The 25,457-nt window shown below is 24.6% G+C and overlaps 1 protein-coding gene across 1 annotated transcript in view; it reads right to left on the reverse strand.

Moving 5' to 3' along the window:
• LOC113552319 (tachykinin-like peptides receptor 99D) overlaps positions 1-25,457 on the reverse strand; it is a 50,052-nt gene that overhangs the window by 8,509 nt on the left and 16,086 nt on the right. Inside the window, exon 3 of the mRNA XM_026955141.1 lies at positions 4,111-4,259. Within this exon, the coding sequence (XP_026810942.1) occupies positions 4,111-4,259 (149 nt within the window). The remainder of the gene's footprint in view (positions 1-4,110; positions 4,260-25,457) is intronic.

The following is a 25,457-nucleotide window of genomic DNA, read 5'->3' on the forward strand; positions in this document are numbered from 1 at the left end:
AATATAACTATTATTTGGTGTATGTTTCCTGTACAAAATTCTAAGTTTTGTATAAATATTAAATACAACAAATGTATTAGTTTCACAATTTCAGGTTTTTTTTTATTAATTTTTAAATAATTTTAGTACTTTAAATTTTAGGTGAAGCAATATATTGTTTTTATAATAATGTATTTTAATTTTTAATTTTTAGTGTTAGTTTCATGTTGTGGAATTATAAAAATAATTTAGTCTTTAAGGATTGTTGCTGGTAGAGTGGTAGAAAATATAATCTAATTTGTACTTTAAAGAGTCAAATGTTGAACTGCTCTTTGTATTTTTCAATACAATAGTGAAAAAAAAGATAAAAAAAAAACCGGTGAAATCGCTTAGCTATTATGAATATGACTTATCCATGAAAAGATTCATTATTATAGATATGTCAAATTTGAATTGATTGATATATTCTAATACAAAGCATCTGCACTTTTCCACACAGAATCGTTGTTTGTGCCATTAAATCATTGCATTCAAATTTAGTACATTCAGCACAGTGAATTAGGTATTCAACAATAACCTAAAGTATACATTAGAAACCTATTGTACAGTAGATCGAATTCGCTGGTTTCTTACTATAGTTTATTATAGTTGTATAATACTTATTACTAAATTATTATTATGATTATTTTGTTCACCTGAATGAATCTTTAAAAAATCCATACCCATACTGTTTAAAATATTTACATAAAATATAAATTATCAAATATTATCGTGATTAGAATTTTAAACCACGTAAATAATATTTACTATTTAATCACCATTATTATTATTATTATTGAAATATTGAACTGTTATTATAATAGTCAGTTGTAAGTTTTCACCCTACTATTATGTAGAATACCTAGGTTATGCCTCTTTTGTATAATATTTGTGTCAGTCCGTCACGATTTTCGGTATAACGATTGTTGGTTTATTTATACATTTTAATTTTCCATGACATCGTTCATCTTTTATATTTTATTACATAGTCACCATTATTGAATATTCTATTATTTAATTTTTATTAGAACTATTAGTCTTGGTAATTTTAGTTTTTAATAGATCACAATATTAATGAATAATGTTGATTAGGCAATAGAATATTTTAATGATCATTTTCACTAAATACATAATTTTATATTTTATACTCTAAGATTTATAATTACAATAGAACTATAGATACTTATACATCGTGTAGAATGCGCTATACTCTTTTCTCAACACTTATAACAATAAAACATTATTGACAGGACATTTTAGTCTTACAACACTTGAGTGATTCGGTTTGATGAAATAACTTTTTCTGCGGTAAGGAAAATAAAACAATTATCTCGTAAGAATAATTTTCTCGCAAGCGACATTCTATGGTATGGTATGGTATTTATACCTATCTATATAATAATAATATTATGATATCATATTATTATCACAATGACGACGTAACTATATAATAATATATCCGCTCTTGTTCCACGTAGTTATGTGGTTTACTCGAAGAATCAGTAGAACGTGCAATCGATGTGTACCGCCACTCACAGTGTAAACGAGTAGGTATCGGCTAACCCGAAATTTAAATGGAAATAAATATTTACTAACTCTTTCATTTTAGGTATCTTTGCAGGGTGGACGCGCGTGAACGTATATTAATAATATAACGTCGTGCTGTGTGTGTATTCGCGTAAATATAATTTCAATAGCGTCACGCGCCGTAGACAATTTTACTTTTGGAACGTGAAAACTCTTAATACCTATAATATTATTGCATCCATACTGTCCACAATATACGCCCGGACCCATAAGATAACGTATAGTATTAATTAGATGTTATATTATACTGCAGACATGTCATAATGCATATTATTATAGTTACGATTCTGACCCTGCTGATCATATCAAATTGGTTGTATTATATTTTGTTTATCATCATTCATTAGACTCTGCAATGAAATACCATCGCCCATTATTCACATGCACATTATGCATTATTATTATTTATGTAAAATAATAATGAACGTACGTGCTTAGGATTTCTTATTCGAAATGTATACCCAAGGGATTTCGTTGGATTAGTATTTGCGATTTTGTGGACTATGGTGTATACACACAGCAAGCATATTATTTATAATGTATATACGTTATTACACTGAAATATATTATTATTATATTGTAAATAAGGATGTGGATACCGGATGGACAATTCACTCTATTAATATTGTAACTAGTTGTAAGTTATATAGTAAGATTGTGTTTCTAGTTAAAAGATACGAGTTACTTAAGAAATTGATCCAGTTGAAAGCTATAGTCAACAGGCTTGATTAAATTTAAAGTAATATTAGTTATCTAATACTTAATTACTTATATTTATTTCATCAAAAATTATGATACTATTAAAATGTGTCTGTAATTTTATGATAAAACAAATACATAATAATAATAATAATAATAATATATTATGAAGAATTAACAAGAAAATGGTATTATTTAAATTATCATTAGAGTTGTATTTAAAAAGATCAATATTGATATTTATTAAATTATTGGTGACAGAATAATATTAAAAAATTAAAAAAAAAATTAGAGCATAATAAACTAATATTACATAAATATACTATTATCTAAACATCAAATGGCGAAAAATAATAGGCGCATTATTTTGACATTTAATATGAATAACATACCTACAATTATAGGAACAGCTGCTGGTAGACTCACAACTATTTCTAATTTTTACAATTAAAGACGAAGGCCTGAAGACCGAAGAAAAGTAAATACTTAGTACAGTTACGAAATTGGAAGTATGATTAATGATTTTATTCAAATTTTAAATCAATAGACAATAGTTAAAAGGCAATAATAAAATTGATATTAAAAAAAAAAAAAAAAATTTTCGTATCGATGTTCATTATTCATTGTATAAAATGTTTCCGTACATAAAAATCACGTATAAATGTATATTATTCAATTGTTATTTAACCGACGTCTTAAGTCAGAATTTTAAGCAGTTATAACTAAACAAATAATGTTATATTGTTATTGTAAAGTGTCGATAAAGTCACATTCCACATGACATTCATCATTCAAAAACACCGAAATTTGATACTAAACAATATTAAAATATAGATATTTCACAATGGATGCGTATAGATGAGGAATGTATTGGTTTTACAGTTTTAAAGTGTTGTTTTTTTTTTACTATGTTATTTCCTTTGAACACTTTTTCGAGAATTGTTTATAAAGTTTTGTATGGCATTATCAGATATTTGCAGATCAAAGGTTGCCTCTATACGGAACTTTAAACATGAGTTTTTTGGTTTTTCAATACTCTTTTATCTAAATGTAAAAAAAAAAAAACGACGGATAGTCTTTGAATAAATGTCAAAAATAAATACGGTTTTAACTGATATCTATTCAGAATCTTTTCCGACCATACGATAATGATATATTATATATTTCTTTTAAATTAACATCAAACGCATTACTGCACGTCTCTATATCCTATGCTTAAACTTTATAAGCGAATCGAGACGAGTTTGGATTATAAATTTATAAATCCCTTGAAAATTCGAATATTAAATTCAATTTATTGTTATTTATTCAATTAATGTATACGTAATCAAGCATAGGATTTATTTGTACAATGGAATTCGTGTTTTTTATGCGCTTGTACTTGTTTAGCTAATAATAAAAATAATAGTGAATTGTTTATTGTAAATTTGGATGAAACGTGATTAATTTGCATCGTAATTCGATGGTAATTTTTTTTTACGGTTGATTAATTATTATTTACTATGAAAAAAAAAAAAATAGAAAATCACTTCAACAACTGGAATGTTACAAAAATACGTAACCATACGCTGAAATAAATCCACATTTACTATTCAAATATTATATCTGCAGCAATTGATTATATTACCTAAGTGAGGATTAATTGCACGCATGCCTTTTTTTTTCATAAATACGAGACTCGGGAATCGATGACATCACAGACGTAAATTAGAACCATCTGCAATTTGCTCCACCCTTAAATCTCGTAAAGACAAGTATGCGACCCAATTCTCAAAAGTTCGCAAGCTGCAATTAATATATACTCACGCGAACGGATTGAGTATGGCTTGGCGCCGGTCCACAGCTATGGCGGTCAGTGTGAACACGCTAACCGTGATAGAAAGGACGTGTATGAATGGACAAAAGGCGCACATGAACGATGGTAGGTTCCATCGTTGCAGCAGAGCAGCTTGAAACTAAAAAAAAAATAAAACAAACATTATAAGTATCATAAATGGGGTGTTCTCAATTTTAAATAAAATTGATTTATGTATTGATTAATGATTATTATCAAAAATAGCGAGTATCGATTGAAACTATTAATTTTAGCCAAAACGTACTAGGTCCAAACTTGAGCTTAAATTATTACTTTTTTTTAAAAAAAGTGTTATTTCCAGTAGAATTTTTTTTCTCAAAACGTTTTATATCTACTTTCTTTCAAAACATACTATTTTCTGTAGTAAATTATAGATCACACTTCTTACATTTTTCCAAAACTATTACATTTATCTATGATTTTATTTGTAATTTATTATTAACCATGTAATTTTATTGTTTTAGTAACTAAATTAAATTTTATTCAAAAGATGTTAATGACAATGTTGTTATAAATCATTTAAAATTAAAGTTATTTGGTTATTCATATTCAAATATGGACCCAAATATAATAAAAAAAAAATATATATAACCCTGCGTAGGTCGCGGGGATTACTATTGTAATCCATTCTAAAATACAATTTTTTTTCGTATTTTGAAAATCTATATAATTATTTCATCTTTTCAGTACCTTCGAATGACATATTGCTTAATATTATTAGTTCGTTTTCGAATAAGGGTCGCAGAAGTTGTCGTTGTTATCGGAGTTCAAAGTTTGTTGAATTACCAATGTATGCCACGCGATCTTTCACGCGCGTTTATTTTTTAATCATAATTATTTAAAAACAAAAGTACCAGGAAATTATGAGAATGTTGTTTTATATAGGTGTGTCCAGATCATTTGAAATACATTTGCATTGAGTGTTGTGATCAAGAACAGAGTGAAAAATCGACTTACAATAATTCAACTCAATAAAAATGTATTTTTTTTTATGATTAAAAGATTTAAAATGTAAAAAATTATATTGTACTCTTGTTTTTTTGTAATTTTTTTTATAGTGAGCTAAGGTATATACTTAAATATTAATATGTTTATACAGAAATATTAAAAGAATTGAATTACATTGAATAGCATTTCAATTTAAGAAAACGAATTCTAATAAATTATTATTTATTCTCATTGAGTTAAAATTCATATTCTAAAGTAAAAAATAAAAATAAAAATTTTTTCTTCATCTCACTATATTTGTCAGTCTGTACTTAGTATATAACTATAATTTAAATTATCAATAAAAACTTAGAACCTATCAAAAAAAACGGATTACAATTGTAATCCACGCGACTACCGACGTCCTATTAAGATACGCGACCTACGCAGGGATAAAAGTTAACATAAAAATAATTATATATAAGCGTATTCATATTCAATCGATTGTAGTTTCCCACTTAAGTTCATGATTAATATGAGTACTAAAAGTTTTGTTACAATCTTAACATTTATAAACCCATATTCTCATGACAAAATATATTTTAAAATTTAAATATTTTTTATCATGAATAATACTAATTTCTAAGTTATTTTTAGTTATTAAATAGTTTTATTATTTATAATAAATTAGAAGAGACGTGATCTAATAAAAGCCAAGTTTATGACTAATAAAAAACATATAATTTAATGCGCACTATTAATATACCTATCTACATTTTATTTATTTTTATTTTTTTATTATTTACTTAATTTTAATTTTGTGTCACTCAATAATCTAACAAAAAAAATAGCAGGAATATCATCTTCATATTATGAAGTTATCCCAACCCAAGTACCAGTTATAAAGCGAATTGTAAATTTATAAAATTAAAGTTACGTCTAGAAAAACTTTCACTGCTGAATTATGTAAAAGAGCCAAAACAGAATGATATATATAATTAAATAATATATATAAAATTATAGTTCTTAAAGATGTCAAAGAATTTTGCTGTGATATATTTTTAACCAAGTACTGAAGAACTAAATAATGATTTAAAAGATGAAAACGGAGTTTTTATTTCAAATGAAGATACTCTTTAATATGTTTATGTTGTCATTGTTTTTATGTTAACGATTATTACTTGATTGGTATATACATATTATATTTGTATAATATATTTTATATTATTATATTTACATTATATATTATTTTACATTGTTATATATTTAATAATATTTCATAGAAGTGAATGTTCCTATACTCAATTATAATATTTAACAAGGCTGTTTTATTTTTTAATGGGTAAGATATAAATAAATATTTTCCACGTACCTATTATACTATATTTTTAAAATTTTATTTTATATTACTTGATGCAAAGTATAAAAAAAAAAATAGAAATACCAAAACAAAATCGTATTGTAATATTTTTAGAAACAATATTATAATACTGAGGAAATAATCTTTAGAAAAAAAATTCACAAAACGAACTATTAACCGCATATATTTTTTCATAACGTATTATTTCCGGAAATGTCACGTCTTGTAGCAAATCAAAAAAAAACTCTTCAAAACGTGATCAAATGATTTTATTTTCTCAAACATTTTGCTTTTTCAATAATAAATATTTCTTTTTTAAAAGTTACTCATATTTCTTAATCTTTCACGATCGTTTGTAACAGAAAATCACTATTCCTGAAAAAAAAAAATGGTTTTTGGAAATAACACGTTTTTCACTAAAACACCTCAAATTCGATATTTTGTCCTAAAATATAATCTATTTTTTCCTGATAGAAGTTAACACAATGGTTTTTTTTATTTTTTTTTGGTTTTCTCTAACCTAACGTAAAATATATTGACAAACTATTTGGTGTGGCCAGCAATTTAATACAATTGTTATTCAATCATAATATACAGTACATTTTCAAAAATTGGTGAAAAATACTATTGAATATTAATACTTATTTTTGTTATTATCTACGCTGTATATAATATATTATTACATTAAAACATCAGTGTCAATTGTAAATTAATATAAATATAAATATTTTTTATCGTGGTAATTAAAAATCGGAACCGTTGTAGAAGAAAGCGATAGAACTTGCAGATGTCAAATCATTATCCTAATATTTATTCAAATAACTAATAAGTTCATAAGAAGACTAATTCGTCACACATAAGCTGGGAACTTAATAATAATTGATCGGCAATCATAGTATAACAAACATCCCTATATAATCTGACAAACGCATTTATAGTATACATTTCATGTATAATATCCCGTGTATTATTCGACGTGTATAGGTATAACATAATGTCGGTAAAACGTTACCTGTATAAGTCAAGTATATTATTCGACTCTGCACAACGCGGTATATGGCGAAATCCCGATGTAAAACCGTTGATGCCGTATTAGTAAATAAATAAAAGATACCGGAATTAAAATATTATGTTTTAAATTTTAATTCCACTAGCACAATACGTGATATTTACTACATCGTTTTCATCGGGTCAGCTCGTGTAAGTAATAATAATAGCGTGAATATCTGTTCCATCCTCCGGGTACAACGTATATCGTTGTTGTGATGGCCATAGGTCACGTGTGTCGGATGTCCGAGACAGTCCCGTTGCCGTGCTGGACATATAATAATTTAGCGACGATAAACATCGGCTCCGGTCTGTTTATCGAAGTTTAACGTGTCCCCGGTACAATCTTATATATAATATATATGTACATAAAGGTAATAACGACATCGCATAGTCTGGCAAAGTCGGTACTCGATATACGGGTATGGGTAAATACAATTATAGCATGTGGGTGACGGGCGTGAGAATAAATTATTGTTCTGTCGATGGAGACGACGATAAATCGTGCGAAAACGACTCCATATACCTGAAATATAATGCCATACATTTTTTCATCTGCGCAAGACGTTGAGTTCGTCATTGACAATGATACGTAGCTATTATATATTAATATTATTATTAAAATGGGTAATTTTTTTATTGAACAACACTCATCACTCGTTATTTTAAAATCTATTAACGTTTTTAAAAATATCTTTTTCTACATATTTTCCAGTCGAAATAAAACAATATTTTTTTATAGGTATTTTATTCACTAGTGTTTTTTTTTTTTTTTGAATGAATGAATGAATGAATGAATGAATGACAACGTACCTACATTTTAAAATTCATAATATTCTGGAACAGAATATTTTATACCGTATTTTGGTACCTATAAAATATATTATGATACATATAATATAAATTTGGAAGAGTAGTTCATGAGTTATAACTTATAAGTAGGGTCCGGAACTTAATGACCTAAAAATGTTTAAAAAAATTAAACAAAAAAAAATATTAAAATGATTTGACCACAAAAATACCAAAAATGACTTTTTTAATGCCTTACATTTTTAAAAATTTACATTCTATACAATTAATTTATCATAAATCGTAATTGTTATTAAAATAGTATCTGCATACAGTGTATTAAAAAATTATTATAATTGAATACAAATATTTTTTTTTTAGTTAAGTGAAACAATTTAGCTTAGAATTCAAGTATATTTGAGCTTATTTTTGTATTCAGTATTTTTAAATAATTAACTTTAAAATAATAAAATAAATATATATTTCATATAATTCTTAAACGTATTTAAAATGCATCTGAATCACAAAAAAAGTATTTGCATTTTTGATAATAGCCGAGAATGGGCAGAATAGCTTTTTATACTAAACCCATTACGGTACAAATCGATACAATACAATATAATAATATAGCCTCAAGTCTATTCGTAAACGACAAAATCGCGCTGGCATATGTGTGAATAGGTGCTATACACTCATCCGAAAAAATATAATATTTATTCGTGTTCGGATATCAATAATTTTTCTAGGCTTAGTGGTTAGTATACAATATTAAAATGATTTATGTTCCATGTAATGGCGTTACAAGTAATTGTAGTTAGAAACTTAAATGTTTCATAACGACTTTATCCACAGTTACCTACCAATTAGTACACATAGTATTTGATTGCATTGTTTGCAATATTATAATAATTATAATTATTCGTTGAAAATTAAACATTACATCAATTTATATCGCAATACAAATAACACAGACATAATACCTATTATTATTATAGTTAACGATCGATTTATTTTTGTTTTTAATTGCTCGTAATATTCAAACACTAAATCATTATGTGCGGTTCAAAACAAATAGATCTTTTTACGTTGGTATTTTTATTATTGATAGTTTGGTCTAGCCATTTAGTTAGTAAGAAACCACATAATTATAATATCAAATAACTCCTAAGTTCATTGCATTTTTAATCCACTTGAAAATCGCAATATTTTTTTTCAAACTTAATTATTGAGTTGACTGCAACATAAACAGCTTTTTAACTCAAATAAATAAATCACTCTTTCTAAACTATCTAAATGTCCAAGAAAATGTTATTTAAAAAAAAACCACTATGGTTACCTAGGACCCATCTTAATTAAAAGTCTTGTACAATAATCGTTTAAATTCTGTTGTCGTTTTGAAACAATGGGTAGTATAGGTGCCATGGGTATAATATGCGTAGTTGGTCGCATAATATATCCCTTAAAAACTATATAAAACATTACCGTTGGTCTGGTACACGTCGGTTATGTCTAATAAAATGTATAACGTGTGGGTTGAACTTTCTCTTTATTTTTTTTGGGTGTATATTTAAGAATAATCCATTTATTAGTTTAGGGTTTTGTCCGAGTCATTGCCGTTAATTACAATTAATAGAACAAACACATATTTCAGTGTGCATGCACGCGCACATAAACGTATTACATCATATTATTATATATGCGCGTATGAGAATTTAAGTTTATAAGCCGGCAGTAGTTAGATTTTGGCACGAGGCCAAGAAATGTCATCTAAAACGGCTACCTACCGCGGTAATCGCACAATAGGGGGCCGAATGCGGACCGTACGGGACCGGATATTGTTTTCCGTGTACAACAATAACATAGAAGAAATGATTAACCATTATTGAAAGATGATTTTGGTGTTTAGGACGACCCGTGCAATGGTCGGGTGAAATATTGTAATGCTTTAACTATATTACTTCACTGTGAAATAACTCAAAACACCACCCTAGCTTGACAGCTGAGGCTTTACAGTATGTATACAGTTACGTGAAATGCGTAATGGCCGAAAAAATGTTCAAGAAAAAGAATCGAATGTTCAATAAATTGTATCGTTTTATTTTTTTATGTTTTTCAATTTTATTTGTTTGGCCTATGTACAATATAAATAACCAACAATACGCAAATATCAATTAATAGGTATGTTAATTTGTTTAGTAATTTGAAAACTTTAATATGATATTATGAAGAAAAATAACCAAAGGTCATATCTATTATTTTATTCTTTAACCATACCAATATTCTTTGTTTTTAAGCTCTTGAAAATATAAGTTTAGTTATCTATTAAATTACTAATAGAGAAATAAATACAATTTATAAAATTATATTATAAAATATCCTTAGAAATAGAGGCTGACACTCCGCTCAACATTTACTAAAGCAAGAGCGAGTTCATTGATTTTTTTCATATAATTCAGGTCGTCATTGAATTATCAGCATTTTATATACTACACTGTTATTAAAAAAACATATATTAAAATACCTATTAATTAACAAGCGACGATTTAACATAAAATTACAATTTTTTTTTTTGCAATGTTTTTAATAATATGATATAATAGGAATTAATATTTATATTATGAGTATTGAATTATTATTATTATATAAACTATACAGCAACGATTTTAAAAGCGTTAAAATGAAGAATATTTCGGTAGAAAATCGAACACAGCCACTGGTCGTTACAATAAACTACATAGCTCTTACTTGAAATTCCTAGACAACAGCAACAGCAACAACAATGACGGAGTCCATTATTGTGTTTACACAGAAGATGTCAGAAGTAAACGGTGAGAATCATGCCAGTTGCACCAAAAGTTGAAATTAGATTTAAACAAACACATTTTAGTTGTATAATGGTGTACGTATAGTATGAGTACGTCAAAGTGTTCAAAAAATTGTAAATTTGACATGGACGAGATTATTTTTGTCAACCGAGTAATTATTGTTTTTAAAAATAATGTTTTTGTTTTGAAATCATGCGAGATGAAATAACTTTATATTTGCAAAACATATTATTCACAAGTATAATATTATATAAAGTTGGAATATTCCCGGGAATTCCCTGGTCACAAGACAAGATCGTACACTGGAATACAAATTAAAAAATATATTTTAATACAAATTTTTCTTCTTAACAATAAGTACTTTGTAATTGTATGTTAAATGATATTATTACATTAGAGTAACGCCGATTAATATTAAATAAATATTGGTCAATAAACCAAGTGAAATATTATGTCAATTGTTCTAAAAGTTTATAATTGAACTACTATTGTTAAACTGTGTTGGTCTCTATATGTCTCGTACGTAACTAATTTTAATTATAAGCTGTATGACCCCATAATTTAATATAATAATATATTAATATCTATAACGATATATATCACACAGAAGTTATAATTTAATATTTACCAATTATAAATCAAAAATTTTAAATTTTCGTTTTAATTTTGTATTTTATACCAATAAGATTAATAATCTTATTACATACAGCACTATGATAAACCCATTTTTTTGTTTATTTCAGAGTATAATTTAAGTATTTACTATTTTGATTATAATTTAAAACGATTCAAATCAAGATGTGATTTTATTTTATACCTATTATTAATATTTTATATGTATGTAATATGTATGTATATATAACATATATACAAAATAATTTAATTAAAATCGGTTTAGATGTTTATAATTTTAAGTAAGGCCAATGAGTGCTTCCATTTATTAAAAAATTGTCAATATATTGTATTTATTATATAGTTTATATTATACAGATGGTAAATTCTATTTTTTATCCTTTTAATAATAATATAATAATAATAAATGAATTTTTTTTTATCTATTTAAAGAATTAACTATTAACCGTATAATTTACAACTTATGTTGTTTTTCACTTATTGATAAATAATATAACTGCGCCTTAAATTTTGATCAAAAATTTGAATATATATATATATATATGGAATACGTTGTATAAATAACAGCACAATTGATTAATAATAATTGGTTATCGTGCAATTTTTGATATTCTCATTCATTCTTTAGTATTTCTGAGATTTTGGGAATTTGCTAACCTTTATTATAACTTAAAATTATTACTGATAAGTATAAAATTTAAGTTATTTAATCTAAATTAATTCACTTTTTCACTAATGCGATGGCCCATCATACATTTCTAATGCCATATTATATAAAAACTTTAATATTTCTCTAATAACGGTTATAGCAAAACAACTAAAATATATTTCATAACTGCTTTTGCGAATATTATATTTTCCTTATATTGAATCTAAGCTCATTCTCTCATACCGGAAACCCCCTCTTCTCTCCGGAATATTAAAACGACAATGGCCTAGGGATTTCCTTCACTAAACTAAGTAACGTAGTATCAATTATTCAAATAAGAATAAATTACATTACGACACTTATATAACTTTCTGATAAGTTTCAAATTACTATGATTATTACTGTTTTTTATTTTTTAAACTTCTTTATAGTTTATTTCAAAACAAAATAAACTATGCTATAATTATATCACCCTCGTACCAATACCCAAATTCACTCGTCGCAAACTTCTTATTATATTATTATAATGCTATAATTGTTCTGTGTTCACTGTGAAAGGTGACGATGAGGGCTGTCTTTCAATCACTTTATAACTAGGAAGATTTTGAAAAATATCTTAGTTTAAAATAATTAAATTTTCTGTTTTTTTTCCAACTATTTCTGATTACATTAATAAATGCGTACTAAATTATACAATATTAACGATTAAATATTATTAATTTTATTAGTATGTATAAATAGTTAATACATATTAATTAATAATTATACTAATAATAAATTAAATGGTTACATTTATTGTTTGAAAATGTAGTTAGAATTGTCTATTCATTATCTCAGGAGAATGCCATTGTTTCCCCAAAATATGTTGTCTAATTCCTTTTAACATAGACAAATTTACATTTAAAATAATTAATTTAATTTAATTTAATTTTTAATATTAGAGTAATTGGATCTGCAATTATCAAATTTAAAAATAATCAAAGCATGTTTTAAAATTAAAATATCAAAAAAAAAGATTAATGGATGCTCTAAATAATATTCTTACTATAATAATTCTTTTCTTTGTTTTGCATCTTTCTAATTTTGTTAAAATATAAAAAACTCAATACAAATTTCACCAGAATGAGGCAAAGACATGGCATTAGTTAATTCAGGCGAATATTGTTTTATAACGCTAACAAAAATACAGGACATTTAAATTATTGTGAATAAATATAATTTGTTATGTTAATTAATCAACTTAGTGATTATTTAAATGTTTAATGTACTTACAGATTAGAGCTAAAATAATCGCTATAACCACATATTAGATATAACGAAATAAAATGAAACACCAAATTTTACATGGAAATCGTTTATGTAAAGCAAATTACTCAATTTAAATTAGACCATAAGAAATAATTAGAACTAATAATCTAATTTCAACAGATTTCGAAGTACGACATTTAGTTATTCAATCAATATGAATATACACGTAATTTTTTTAGAATGTATTAAATATTATATAGTACTATATTTCAGATAAGACAAATGGAAGAAGATGATTGTCATAAATTTAAAAATAAAAAGTTCGTTCATAATATGATAGACAATTTGCAATTTATTTATATGAAAACGACTGTAAAAATATATTTTTGGATGAAAAATATTTGAGTATATACTTAAACAATTCTTACAACATAATACTATTTTGTACTAAATGCTCCTATTTAATAAGGTAACTATGTATTTTTATTTTATTTTATTTTTTGTTTGATAAATGCAAAAAAATTTAATAGCTCAAATAACTTATTTTATTAAAATGTTATCAAAATATTTGTTTAAAATATTAAATAAAAAATTCATGTTGCAACACTAATTTGGTTACATTGCTTAAGGAACAATTGAAATCATTAATTTTCCAGCTAAAAAAACGTCTTTGATCATTCGACAATCGTTCGAAATATTATTACAAAAAAGTAAAATGTTTTAAATCGTGTTTCACTTTTCTTTCGTAATAGTTATTACTAAAATATATTAAATACAAAAATTAGATTTTAATTAATGTAATACAATTATTATATAATTTTAATTTGATAATATTTTGAATATTATGAAAAATTGATTTATTTAGAGATTCAAATTTATTTATTTTCGTTAATTCAGCAAATAATTATTTAGTATACAATAGGGTAAATGTCCAGTTCCCTTATTATCTAGGCGTATATTTTATACTGTAATTAAAATACTTTTTAATTAAAAGTCCTTTTTTTAAATTACCAAAGAGAAATAAACCGAGTAAAAACCTTGGGAACGGTTTAGCTGTTAACAGCTTAGAATAAGGTCGAGTTTAATTTTCTTTTTATCTGATTCATAAAATAAATAAACATTTAAATGATAACTCTATATTTCAATATTTCTCTTTCACTTTAATTATTGTAATTATATTATAATATAATATATTTTTATTTATTTTTAAATGGATTAATTTTTATACATACATTTTCGATAAACTAGTATACTAATTAAGGTAAGCCCATTTTGGAGCAAATTACATACGTGTCCGTGAAAATGTTAAAATTGATTTTAAAATTAGGTAAAATGCCTAAGGTAAAAAATATTCATTATTCCTCTGGTAACACTTTCAAATGTTACGTGATAAGTTCTTATTATTCTTTATAAAATATTTAAGTGTTGTAGACCATCGTATACAATTATTATTTTATAATAAAGCCATTACGTCTTGATACTAAATTTATTTATTCAATAAATTTGATTTTTTTATTTCATAATATCATTCATGGCCAGGTACATTTATCATAGGTCTAAATTATACAAAAATAACTAGGAATTGCAACCAGTCCCAATTTATACATTTAAAATATCGTTTATATGTCGTCGGTTGCAGGGTTGTATTTAGAGAGTGGCTCGAGTAGGATATAAGAGGGCGCTTACTTTTTAGAGGCGCAGAAAAAATAGTGAAAAATATAAAATAATAACGCATAATTATTATTTATTTTTTGTCTGATAATTTCCAAATTATTTTTCATAGCTACGTGTTGTATTACATCATGACATAATTATTATTCTATATTTACAGTTATGAGTAAAATATAATAAAAGTTGTTCATAGGGATATCCGTTCATCCTAGGAATATATTGACAGCGACTATGTTTTTATAACTTATAAATAATATATCACCTATTTTTTTTGTGAAATAAAATAATATTTAATATTCAAACATGAAAATATGTAAAATAATCTCGTACAATTGAATAATAAAATGCTTATTAGTTATTTAAAAACCTTTTGGTAATTTTTTTTAAATGAGCAAATCTCTTCTTACTATGACTCCCGAGTAAGTTTTTCTAGGAAAAAGAACTTACTTCTATTTTACCTTGCATAATTAAATATTATGATATGCGTGTTTCTTTGTACATGGGCTTTAAATTGTTCTACAGAAAAGTAATTTTCAACTTTTAAAAGGTATAATAATAGAAACAATAGTCAAGCTGTACTAAATATTGATCACAAGTTGACTATGTAGACTTTATTTATGTATTTGTCACTCAATATGTTAATCCAGACATTATAACACTTTTTAGTTAGAAAAAAAAATATAAGTTTTTTACTAGTAAAAATTATTTTTTGAAATAATTCTTATCATAAATAGTGATGAATAATAATAATGTTTAAGTATGTTTCTAGCGTAGTGAGAAAAAAAATATTTTTAAATGTAGAAAACGGATAAAAATTTACATTATAGGTCTGAAATAGTTGTAACCCTAGAGTACCAATTCACTACATACGGCCCAGGCTAATATTATTCGTGCGAACGAACGTTCATTTTAATTTTTAAAAAGACTTTCTTATGTACAGTATAGGAGGAGATGTCATTACGTTGATTGTCATTGATATTTTGAAATCTTAATTAGGAAATTTGATTATGAAAGTTTTATTTGTTTAATAGTTAATATTACTTTATGTGTTCAGTCGTACTAATGAACTGTACACATTAAAACAATTATATAATTTTTAATTAAATATTAATATTACTCATTTAAGTAAAATAAAATAAATCATTAATTTTCAAAGCTCTTTAGAAAATTTTGATATTTAATTTTTACGTAATTTTATGATTAAATGGTTATAAAAAGTATTTGAAAGGTTTCAACTCTATATATATTTATATTAGAAATTACTATAGTATTATAAAATATAATTTAATTTAAATTGAGTTAGGTACATATTCAATTTTCCAATCTATTATAAACGTATTATTCAATAATTAAAATAATTATATTATAAATTGAATTAACTATTAGTATTTACGTACATTAAAATTGATCATTATGTACCTATCTATATTGTATACTTTATATATTTTGTACATATAATTTGTTTATTTTTTAACGGTGTAATAGATTAATAAGTTATTAATTATCAAATGTGTTTAAGATATATTAATACTTTGTTTGACTGTTTATTTAATATTGAATGAATGTATAAGTTCATAACTTTTTAGTTTTCTAGAAATGTATTATTTGTTTTGGCATGTTTCATCTATTAGATAAGGAGTATCTTACGAAAGTTATGGTTATCAATATTTCAGTGTTATGAGAATTCATTCAATTCGTTAAGTTTGTATTTTCAGGGATTATATTTGGTAAAGATTATAATATATTACATAATAGGTCAAGAGATTATACAGAGGGATCAAGAAGTTTTATATTTTTAAAATCTTAAAGCAATTTATCAAAATATTCTAAAAACAATCTGGAACAGATTTTTGCATGTTCTAGACTGACTGTAAATTTAGTTGTACACTGCATTTCATTTAAAATCCTATCAAAAAATAATACGCATTTATGGGTGATACATTGATATTTATAAGTCATAGGTAATATAAAGTATTTAAAAAATATTTTTTTCAATCCTGCAAACTAATTGAAATCATTTAATTCCTTAAAACTATATTTTACCAAAAAGTCGAAGTGTTGGAAAATTAATAAAATTTCTTCGACAATATATAATTTAATTAAAGAAAGTAAAAATCTAGTGTAGGTATTATTGATATTATTTGCCAACATACTCCATAGTAGTACAGTAATGTTGTTAAGTTTTTATAACCTAATTAAAAATTGAGTAATTGAATCGATTCCTATAAAATAATAAGAATTAATTTATAAAACATATTTCAAAGATCAGTTAAATACGTTTAAAAGGTTTTTATTCTTAATTCATTGATAAATATTATAATACTATATTAACTATAGATTATTTATAATACAATTCTATTAATATAATTGTATCTACAAACTAAATACAACTTAATACGATATTAGATTATTATAATATATGATAAACGAATCGTAAATTAAAATTTTAATTAAAATTGTAATATACATACAGTTGTATATTTATTTTAGGTAAATAACGGCCAATGCACAGTATTTATACATGCATTTTATTAAATTCATAAGTGAAAATTAAGGGATTTGGGATGAACCCACAAAATTGCTCAAGCCTCATTAAAACGAATGAAAAAATAATTATAATATTTTCTTATAAGGAGAAAACTACTTGCAATTATTGTAGAATATTCTTATTCTTATAGTTATGTGGTAAACGTTTAACTGAAAATAAAAATTCTTTATTTTTATTAACTACTTTTGTTAATAGAAATCTTCATCTATCAGTATTTTAAAAACAAATTTTAAAGATTCAAATTCCGAATTTTAAAGTATAGTAGGTTTAAAGTGTACCTCAATAGTTATCCACTGTAAAAACCACATATGAGAAACTTTTTATTAAATTATGAATCTAATCAAAATCCAAAATGCGTGAGAAATCTACGGTTGATCATCATGACACAGGTTATTACAATACAGAAACTCAATTATTTTTGAGATAAAAGGACCTATTTTGAAATTGTACCAATGATTTCGTAATATAGCAAAATTTTTTTGTATTTAGACTTTTAAAATGTTACTTGTTAGCCTTAAAAATAATACTGGGTACTTGATTTCTGTCAATGCTTAAATTAATAACTAATATCATTCTTTTAAAATGCTAATAGTGTACTCTCATACGAGTAGATGAGACTTTTTAGACATCAGATTATATTTATAATAATATAGATACTGTATTATCCAATTAATGTGACTAAGTTACTATGACAGAACTAAAATATTATACAAACAGGTTATCCTGTATAAGTTAAAAATGATTTATGTATAGTTTACCTTGTCCACTCCACTCTTCATTCATGATTTACTATGATATTAACTTAATATAATTTATTATGCCACTTAAAAAACTTTAAATCAAACACATTTAAAAATAAATTATTATTATTGATTATAATATTATAGGTACTTAATTTGTTTATTTTCTAAATTAGTTAACAGCTTCATGTACATGAAAAAAAATACTATATATGTGGATTTCTCCTGATTGGATGTGTAATTGTACTCTTACCTACGTACAATTTTTCAACACTGAAATTTAGTAGAACAGCTTTTATGTTTAAGTGCTACTACAATTGCTTTTCTTGTCTACTCGGTTAAATGTGAGTGGGATAACAGGTTACTTACTAACGCCTCCGTTCCTTTTTAACAGCATCCATTTATCTAATGAACGACAGTGTTTGATTAGCAAGTTCTTGATCTCACATTAGACAAGCTAACACCGATAATACAAGTGTTTCATGATCGAAAACAAACATAAAGGGGATCATAATAATCTTATATTATAAAACAAGTTTATTTTGTGTCTGAATGAGACATCGTTACACTATTTGATACAACAGAACGATGTATAAAAATATACTGAAAATACAAAATATATTATATCATATGCACTTGCAAGGATCACTGTTTTGAGTGTTTGGTATGGGTAAAGAATATAGATGTTACGTGTAATCAAATATTGAGTTAATTATATATATATGATGCATACTTTAAAAATACATTATATAGTACAGAAGTTGAGGATTTACACGTGTAATTTACTAATAGGTATTAGTTATTCAAAAATATTCGTGATTAAGTTTTGCACTTAATTAAGAAAACAATTAACAACATACATTTTTTTTCAACGAATAAAATTCACTTTTTATATATTTGTTTATTTTTAAAAGATTCTCAGAGTTAATTACTAAGAGTATCAAGGTTTAAGAAAATACTATTTGAATGCCATAAAATTCAATGAACCATGAGCAACTGTTAATATAAAAACATCAACCAATACCTAGCTCATAAATAATGTTTTTCTCGGCTCTAAATAGGCTATAACCTATTTTTCACTAATTAATTTAAAAAATTTTTAAAGTTAACTGTTATTTTAATCAAAATTTCCAGTATTTTCTAATATTTCAATTTCATCAGTATTTATTTTTAATACATTTTAATTTATAGAAGATTGTATTAATTTATACTCAATACATATTATTTTTGCCCCAATAACCATTTAATATTTATCTAAATTTCTGATTTAAACGTACAAATATGTATCTACTAATATAATACAGTATTAATTATTTAAAAGCAGTATCATTGCTTAAAAACAATATATTGTTAGCCTAAATTAATACATAAATACTAATTTTTAAACTCAGGCCCACCTAACTGAGTAAATAGTTGAATAAATCTTACAATATAATTAAAATATTACAATTAATGAAAGAATGATAGTATTTTCAAAGATATTCAAGATGGATCAACAAAGGAAAATTAAATTATTGAATAAAAATAAAAATTTTTCATTAATTTACATTTTGATACGAATACCTACAATACAAAAATATATCTGAAGTATAATATGACACAATATTTTCAAAGTTTTAAAATGTATACCCATAATATTATGTTATTTAATATCTAATTATAAAGAAGTATAATTTAATTTTTACTATCAAATCTGAAAGGAATCAATAAAATAATTTACTAGAAATTTAATAATAAAATGTTTTATCTGAATATTTATAATAAGTATTAAACTATGTCGTATATAATTAATTTATAATCTGAAAAATTTGGCTTTTGAGAAAAAATATGAAAACATTTAAGCCCTCAAAATCGACATATCATTCAGTAAATTAAATATATTATAGACATTTCAACCGCTTTTTATGAGGTCAGTATCTTACATAAGAATCCCACGTGAGCCGTGAAGACGTTAGAATAAAATGTAATGATTTAAGTTTCAAACATATTACATATTATTTGTAAATATTAGGTATTTGAAAAATATTTAAAAACCAACAATAAGTGAAATTTATTTTTATACATTTTTATTTCAAACGCGTATTTAGTCAAAATAGAAACTGATACATTCATACTTGTGTCTTACGTGATTGCATATGAAATTGTTTCATAATTATTTATATAATATCCATAAAGCGCTTAAACATAAAAAATATTGAGTACTTATTATTTAATGTGATTTTTATTATTCGATTAATAATCTTTAATATGAATTTCAACAATATAAATTTTTAAATTGAGTTATAATTAGTCAGTATACTATAAATTGTTTTAATTTTAAAAAAAATAAAACATTTAAAATCCTTTTAGGTTCCGAGTGGAGTGATGAAAGTAATGAAAGTATTGGTTTTAAAATGTCAGTTTTTTTTTCTATCATCGCCTTTTGGATCAGTGAAAATGATTCGATTTTCAACTTTGAAGGTAGTTTCTGATCGAAAATAAGATTTAGTTAGCACATTGGGGATCTCAACAGATTTAAAAAAACCAATTTTGTTTTATTTAAATGAATAACCCAAGAGACTTGAACATTTCACCAAATATTTATAATAGCATTTTCAAAACAAAATATTATTTTAAAAATACTTTATATTTTTTTTCGGTTTATGTATGATTACATTTTTATTTATGAATAAAAAAGTTTAAAAATTAATTTAAAGACCCTGGTAAGTAATTTATCTAGAAATTAAAAATTAATTAAAGATAAATCTTGTACATTTTATAATTTTGTATTAATGATTAAAGTAAATAGAATAATTAGATTAATAGTTATTAAATAAAAACAAAAAATTGATGTTCTAATGTGTATGTACTATGTATAGTACAATGTATCCTTTATTCTCTAATCATTTTCGTTATTTTATTATTAATAAAAAAATATTAGTCGTATAAACTTGCAATATTACACGTTAACTTAAGTTATCATTTTTTGTATATACACAATACAACTTTTAAAATTTTTAGGATAATAAACTTATAATATTTATAACTGTTTGAAATATTTTTAATAATATGCTATTTTGTTAAAAAATAATTGATCAGTGTTTAGAGTAGCCCAAAAAAGCTTGAAAATTAAAAACAAGGTTTCTGATAAATTAATACTAAAATTAATAAAATATAGGTTTAAATTTATTTTATAAGCGTTTAAAGTTCAAATTCTCATAAATTTTACCAAAACACGAAAAGATTGAACTTATTTTGTAGTTAAAAATTAATATTATTGTTAGTAATAATAACTATCAAGACTTGTTAATTGTATACGAAGTTCATCATAAGTTGTTTATAAATAAACTAAAAAATGTAAAAAAAAAAACATTTTACTAATGTTTCTTATAGATATTTCTATTTCATTTTGATAAAATTCTTCAGTAACGGCTTACAAGTTATAATAACACCTATTTACGTAGCTCGTATATACATAGGAAATAATACAATAATTAATTTTTAACATATGCATTTTGTTTTTGGAAAAAATTAGGTCAACCTATTGCAGATGGTCTATACGCTTAGATTAATTTTTCATCGTATAGAATGATTTATCACTTATCATTGAATTCAAATTTAACATATCCATAAGTGACTTACTCAATTACGAGGTAGTCAATACCTATTATAATGTATAGTTACTTTCCCATTTTTTTTTTTTAACATTAATTTTCTCCATATATAATCTGTGTACGTTTTATTTGCGTGGACAACGCACGGAACGTTTATAGTTTACCCATTTACTACGGAGATAAAATAATAATAATGTTATACAGCTAAATTGACTAATGAAAATCATCATTCGCGCAACGAAAAAAACATCAAAAACCAAAAACGATAACGTCATGAAAAATATATTTTATCCATAGTATTTCAGCTAGTGGATGATGTGTGTGACATGTGATAATATTGTATTACCTATACTGATTAAATATGTTTAATGCCATGTTAATGCAAATCATTGCCGAAAGAGACCGGTCAGGCTATACGGACGCTGTGAAAATTCTGAGTTGGTAGCGAACAAAGTTTGCGTTACGGTGGACGCGGTCGAAAAGAGATCCTTTTATTTGATCGGACTAGTGAAACTATCAAGTTTCGTAATTAAGTCATGAAGCATACCGGAAACCCACACTTTGTGTTGTGGCATGGCGGTTAGAGTCCCGAGTCTCTTCAGAACCCTATATGTGTCTACTACTTTGATATTCACTATTACAGCTGCGCAGTGTCGTAGTTGGTGATATTGTAATATTTTTATTTCCCACGACCATATTTTACCAAAATACTCAAATTGTATGTCTCGTTGGATCATAAAATAATAAAATGGTATTTAGAAAAACCAATACAATTTTATCATCATTGGATCATTTAAGCTCGTATCAAGTTTTTAAAATTTACTTTGAACTACTTACCTATGCAATTTAAAAATTGAAAATTGAATTTAAAAATCAAATCATAAAACGATGGGTATATGTGTATGACTATTGGATATATTTAATACAGAATTTATTAACATTTTATGAAATGTGTCTAATTGAATTATGTCATACACTGTATGACACTTATATAAAACCTATATAATAATATTGTATTACTATTTATTTGAAAAAAATAGAAAAATACATATATATTATTCAGATATATATCTTTAAGATTATGATACTAGGTATGTATTAATTGCTATTTTCCTGTTAGAAAAAATTTAGGTATTGTATTGACGACGCCATAGAATAAATAATAATACTATTAATCTTTATTTTTTAATAATTATGCGATCCCATATAATACAGCTTGCATATAAATTATTTTTTAAAGTGTTAAAATTTCAATGCAACTCAATGATTGAGTATAATAGTGGTTATAGGTATCATTACTTCCAGTTATTTATAACTAGTATACCTCTTAAATATCATTGAATTACGTAGATTGTTTTTTTTTTCAGTTTTAAGGTACATTTTTTGATATTTATATATCAGACCGATAAATTAACTGTTTGAGAAATAAATGGTTCATCCTATCTTCTTCGGAACTTATAAATCTAGACATAAGCTGATATTCAATTTATTTTACTTTATTCTGATTTAAATAATACGAAAAATTACAAAAATATTTCTTAAATCATTCCAAAGAATTAAATAAACAAATGAAATTAATAAAAAGCGAGGTTCTTATAATATTCTCTGATAATAAAACAAAAAATTCAAATCTATTTTCATAATCATGTTTGCACCAACAAGCCAATTGGTGGTATTCATCCGGAATATTTAGCTTAACACTTGGTCTGACGAAACGGTTCATTTGCTAATCAGGTAAACAGTGTCCAAGACGACAAATATTAAATTATCTTAGTCAACTAAACGTCGAGAACTATACAGATTGCATGTCTCTAATAAGTTTAAATCAACAAATCATAAGAAAAGTTAAAATACAAGTTCAAAGTACAATTAGATTTCGGAATAGTTGGTAAAAACCAGCTGGACAAATGTACAAATCACGTTTACTATCGGCCGATTGAGTGGCGCATCAATTACACAAGCATTTACAGAAGTGGAAACTACGTTAAAACTACGTCAAATAAGATATACTACGAATTTACTTGAAACGAAAATCGATAATACTTCTCGAAAAGTATGTTCATCGGTGATTTAATGAGATACGCCTATCGGCATCATAAGCGGTAAGTACACATACTATGTATGTGTACTTACTATGTATGTACTCATATATAATAATAAGCAAAAATTTGTTAAACATCAAAACACAATGTGTAACACAGTTAATACATAAGTATTTTATTGTATTTTATTATTTATATTTTTTGATTACTATTAAATTAATTACTCTGTCATCTTAACATTTTAATTCAGTATTAAGTGAGTATATTACTAAGCATCGATTCAAATCGATTTAAATTGTTTTCATATTGTTTTAATTTTTACTATATTTACCTGTAATTCACGATTCATTGAAATAATAATACACCATTTACAATATATATTATTATTTATTGGTATTAGTATTTAGTATTAATATAATTTTTCATTTATAATACTTTAATATTTAATAATTCTATATAAAAGCCAAGTATTTTTAATTTTGTATTAATAAACTGAGAAAAATTCTCGATTTTATGAAATAAACCACCAAAAATGTAATGTACAACGTTACATGATTTGGGATTTTTAAGGGATTTTATGGGTTTAAGAGTTTGGGTTATACGTCTGAAAGAGCCTATAGTGTATTAGTAAGAGTAGAGGAGACGTTAAAATGCCATAAAAATTCTACTTAATAACTTTGTGCATGGAAAACTGTCCATTTTATAATTTTCACTTCTCTCACGTAAACTTCCTTACCGACCATAACACGTTGTAATCAATAAACTAAATGAGAACCAAAGGTCTTCCACAAACTTGAGCATATAAATGATTTACATAATATTCATCTATGTAAGAACTGCATGAATGAAATATGATGACGTTATTAATTCGTTTAGTTTCACTCATATTGGTGCAATTGGAGAGAGGGGCTTTTACAATATATTATTATACATTTTATGTTTGAAAAAATAAATTATGGTAGTCAGAAAATTAGTTTGGAGCATTTGAACAGAGCTTTTTACAGTTGATATAATTAATTATTATGTTATTATATTAAGGTTTATTTAATAATCCAGCCTGAATAATGGTAGACTTGATGCAAAATAGGTATTATAGGTAATTCCGAAAACAGATATAATTAGATTATTATAATATTTCTGTGAATTAAAAATATTAAAATATTCAGATGGAAGAAATTTTTAAGTAAATTTAGCAATTATAAAATTCAGAATATACTCTAAGATAT

This window comes from Rhopalosiphum maidis, chromosome 2 (assembly GCF_003676215.2).
Source record: "Rhopalosiphum maidis isolate BTI-1 chromosome 2, ASM367621v3, whole genome shotgun sequence".
NCBI classification, from domain to species: domain Eukaryota; kingdom Metazoa; phylum Arthropoda; class Insecta; order Hemiptera; family Aphididae; genus Rhopalosiphum; species Rhopalosiphum maidis.